Genomic DNA, 4,077 nt, shown 5'->3' on the forward strand with positions numbered 1-4,077 from the left:
TTAGTTTAGGATTAAACAAGCTCTTAAAAATACTGATAAGATGGTTGTTAGCGAAATAAATATATTTGATAACTAAAAATTTTATTAAATTTCTGTAATATGTTTTTCATAAAATAAATATAACTTTAATTGATGAAGAAATAGAAGAGATAAGAAATTTATTTATCTAAACGTTGAAATGAATAAGTTAATTGATGTATAATATTAAATGTATGCGCACTGTTTAATTAAGTATTGCAATTTTCCTTACATGTTATATAGTCCAAACCTGGTGAAGTAACTCAAGCAGTAAAAGACGCTATTGACGCAGGATATCGACACATCGACGGTGCACATTTATACGAAAATGAAAAAGAAGTAGGCGCAGGTATTGCTGCTAAAATTAAAGAGGGAGTTGTAAAAAGGGATGATTTGTACATCACCAGTAAAGTATGGAACAATAGACATCATCCAAATTCGGTTGAGTCAGCCCTTAAAAGAACTTTGAGCGATTTGGGCTTAGATTATGTTGACCTTTATCTTATTCATTGGCCGTATGGATGGAAAGTAAGTTTTATTCAAGTATATGAAATAATGAAACTACAATAATGTAAAATCCATTCACTTTTATAACGTAATTCGCTTACCAAGCCCTCCCCCCTATTACTTGTTTGTGATGAGCAAAGAAGTCCTGAGAACACATTATTAATTGATGTTAAACTAAATAAAACACTACATTCCAAAATTAAAGAAAAACGATGAATTTTGTTTAAAAGACTGTTTTTATCACTTGAGTCCAGAACAGATTTTCGTTTACTAATAAATAAAAACTTTTAGCAACCTTAGTTTATTAGTCAGAAATACTATCAGAGGATGACATGGGTGTCAAAACGAGTTTTATGTTGCTAAAGCTTTTGTGGAATTTCAGATTTAGTGTTTTAGCTATAGTAGTTTCTGTTACAAAGTACCCCGTGTGGTTTTCTTGACGCTCTCTTGCTTTTTAGGAAGGAAACGATCTTGTCCCCAAAGATTCCGCCGGTAATGTTATCTTTAGCGACGTGGATTATGTCGACACTTGGAAATCATTAGAAAAGGTGCATATGAAAGGATTAGCCAAGTCTATTGGTGTTTCCAATTTCAATAAGAGACAGATTGATAGAATTTTAGAAAACGCTACAGTTCTCCCTGTTACTAACCAGGTTTGCAAAAACCCTTTTATTTATTAATTAAAAAAAATTAAATAGTTAACGTATAAATGGGAAATAAAAAAACTGTATACTATAAAAGTATAATACATAGGTAGAATGCCATCCTTACCTCGCCCAAAAGAAATTGGGTGATTATTGTAAGTCGAAAAACATTGTCATCACAGCATACAGTCCTCTTGGATCACCAGATAGGCCATGGGCTAAACCAGACGACCCCAAATTAATGGATGACCCTAAATTGAAGAGCATTGCTGAAAAGTATAAGAAATCCTCTCCTCAAATTCTTCTCAGGTATCAAGTAGAAAGGGGGCACATTGTCATTCCAAAATCAGTTAGTAAGCAAAGAATTATAGAAAATATTGACATATTCGATTTTAAACTGACTCCAGAGGATGTAGCTTACATCAATTCATTTGATTGCAATGGAAGAATTTGTCCGTATGATGAGTACGTTTTCCATATTTTTTATTCATTTTTTATATAAGATGAAATTAAATAATTACAATATCAAACTAATAAAAGTTCCTGATGCCTCGCTACAACAGTCGTTGCGTAATCGTTTAAAAGGAACATACAACGGCGAAATGTTTAGTTTCAAATCTAATATTAGTAAATACTACTTCCGAATTGCAATATATGTAAAATATACGTATATACCTAGAAATTTTAAAAATCGTACGATTAGACTTCATTAGGTAAAATTATTATTAAATAGTACACCATATAAAATGTTGGATTTCCAAATATTATTTGTAGAGGATTTAAAAATGTAACGCAACATATTTGAAATAGTGAATATTAATGTTCACTTATTTATTAAATACACCAGTTTATGTTGTTTGTTTATCAATTTATAGAACGTGATAGTAATACATTCGAGATTTGATGTTTGTTGATATACATATGTATATTGTTAATATTTCAATACGTAATTGTAAGATTAAATTTATCTTGTACATTTTCTTTCTTTCAGAGCAAAAACGCACAAGGACCATCCGTTTGTAAACGATGAGTATTAAGTAATTTGTAAAACTATAATTTATTGGATTTTATTTAAAGGGCTTAATTGATTATTTCATTTAAAAAATGGTCTGTAATGTAAATTGTTGTGTAATTTAAATTAAATGTGAAAGCGAATTGGTATTTAAATATAGTACAATAGATTATGAAATTGCAAAAGCATAAACGACCGTCGTTACTTAAACAAGGCTCTTTATTCGGTCCATCAGTGAGTTCATCGATGTAGTTGTTTTCACCAGATTTTGCGGTTGGCATCTTCAGAGAATGTAAAGAGTACTTAATGCAGTACAACCGTAGCGATGAATTTTACATCCTGAAGATGTCAACCGCAGCAGCAGGTGAAACATCTAATTAAACGACTTCATTAATGGGCTCACCGAATGGGGAGAACCAATCCTGGATCATCGTTATCCATTCCAAATCTAAATATCCCACAAGAATGTTTCAACAATAAAAATATGATAGGTCGAAACAATTGTCGAGTTGTTTTAGTATATTTTTATTGTTGAAACTTTCTTGTGTTTTATTAAAATATAAGTATATTATTCTTCTTAGGGAATTTATAAAAAAAGGAATACNAATCAATTAAAAAAGGTCACTTTACAGAAAATTATTATATCAAAGTATTTGTTTATTATATAGTAATATCATTATGTACAAAAGTAAATTTATTGCGCTAATGTTACACAATTTAGCATAAATTCATGTCTTTTTTATATTCGTTAGATATATCTATGTATTTTATGATTTTGCCACTATAATTAATTAACAAATTATAAAACACAGCTCTTTTATAAATCGTTAACAAATTATCAAAGCTTTTTTATAAGTATGTACTTTAAATGTTTGTAATTATTTGAATATTTTGTTGACGTTAGGAAGATGGAGAATTGTTTCCAAAAGATGAACAGGGAAATATTCTATTTAGTAATGTCGATTATGTGGACACATGGAAAGAGCTAGAGAAGGCGGTTCAGAAAGGTTTGGTAAAATCCATTGGTCTGTCCAATTTTAACAGAAAACAGATCGAAAGGATTTTAAATGTGGCAACAATTAAACCTGTCATTAACCAGGTAAAAAGAAAGTTTAATAGTTTTTAATTAAATAATGTGATATATGTATTACAATTTTCTTATTTTCTAATAGGTTGAATGTCATCCCTATCTCACCCAGGATAAGTTACTTAATTTTTGTAAATCGAAAGGCATTGTTATAACTGCTTACAGTCCATTAGGTTCACCTGATAGACCTTGGGCAAAAGCAGATGAGCCAAAATTATTGGACGATCCAAAATTAGTAAATTTGGCAAAAAAATACAACAAATCTACTGCACAAGTCGTTCTGAGATTTCAAGTTCAAAGAGGTGTAGTTACCATTCCAAAATCCGTTACCAAATCGAGAATAGCAGAAAACTTTAACATTTTCGATTTTGAACTTTCAAAAGAAGATTTGGAATGTATTGGCAGTTTTAATGTTAACCAGAGATTTGTTCCGATGACAGCGTAAGTTTTGTGACATTTATTGTAAACAAAATTTTAATGGAATATTTTTGTTTTAGGGCTTTGGGCCATCCCCATCATCCTTTTGAAAACGATGAGTATTGAACAATTAGAGGCACAAATGTATATGCCTTATATTGATAACATTCCAACGATGAAGAAAAACTATTTTAAATATACAACATTGAACTAAGGTTACAGACTTTTCTTTATATTCCATTTTAATGAAACATCCATTTACAAAAATACCTGAACTACTCTTAGTACAACTGTTCGCTAATTTATTTTTTCAAGTTATCAAATTTTGGATTTATTTTCATTATTGAAGTGATGCTGCAAACTTTGTTTATTTAAGTTTCTATTTCTTATAT

The 4,077-nt window shown here is 29.9% G+C and overlaps 1 protein-coding gene across 2 annotated transcripts in view; it reads left to right on the forward strand.

The window, feature by feature from the left end:
* The window catches only part of LOC108733946 (aldose reductase), a 6,084-nt gene extending 2,184 nt beyond the window's left edge, over positions 1 to 3,900 (forward strand). Inside the window, exons 3-5 of one of the 2 annotated variants that reach the window (XM_018465312.2) lie at positions 984 to 1,178; positions 1,279 to 1,634; positions 2,161 to 2,391. In XM_018465312.2, the coding sequence (XP_018320814.1) occupies positions 984 to 1,178; positions 1,279 to 1,634; positions 2,161 to 2,206 (597 nt within the window). In that variant the 3' untranslated portion in view covers positions 2,207 to 2,391. Of the gene's footprint in view, positions 1 to 983; positions 1,179 to 1,278; positions 1,635 to 2,160; positions 2,392 to 3,085; positions 3,281 to 3,353; positions 3,710 to 3,765 lie in introns of those variants that run through there. The other variant, XM_018465311.2, reaches the window with a different exon arrangement.
* Positions 3,901 to 4,077: the final 177 nt, after the last annotated feature.

This window comes from Agrilus planipennis, unplaced genomic scaffold (genome assembly GCF_000699045.2).
Source record: "Agrilus planipennis isolate EAB-ADULT unplaced genomic scaffold, Apla_2.0 scaffold43, whole genome shotgun sequence".
Classification (NCBI taxonomy): Eukaryota; Metazoa; Arthropoda; class Insecta; order Coleoptera; family Buprestidae; genus Agrilus; species Agrilus planipennis.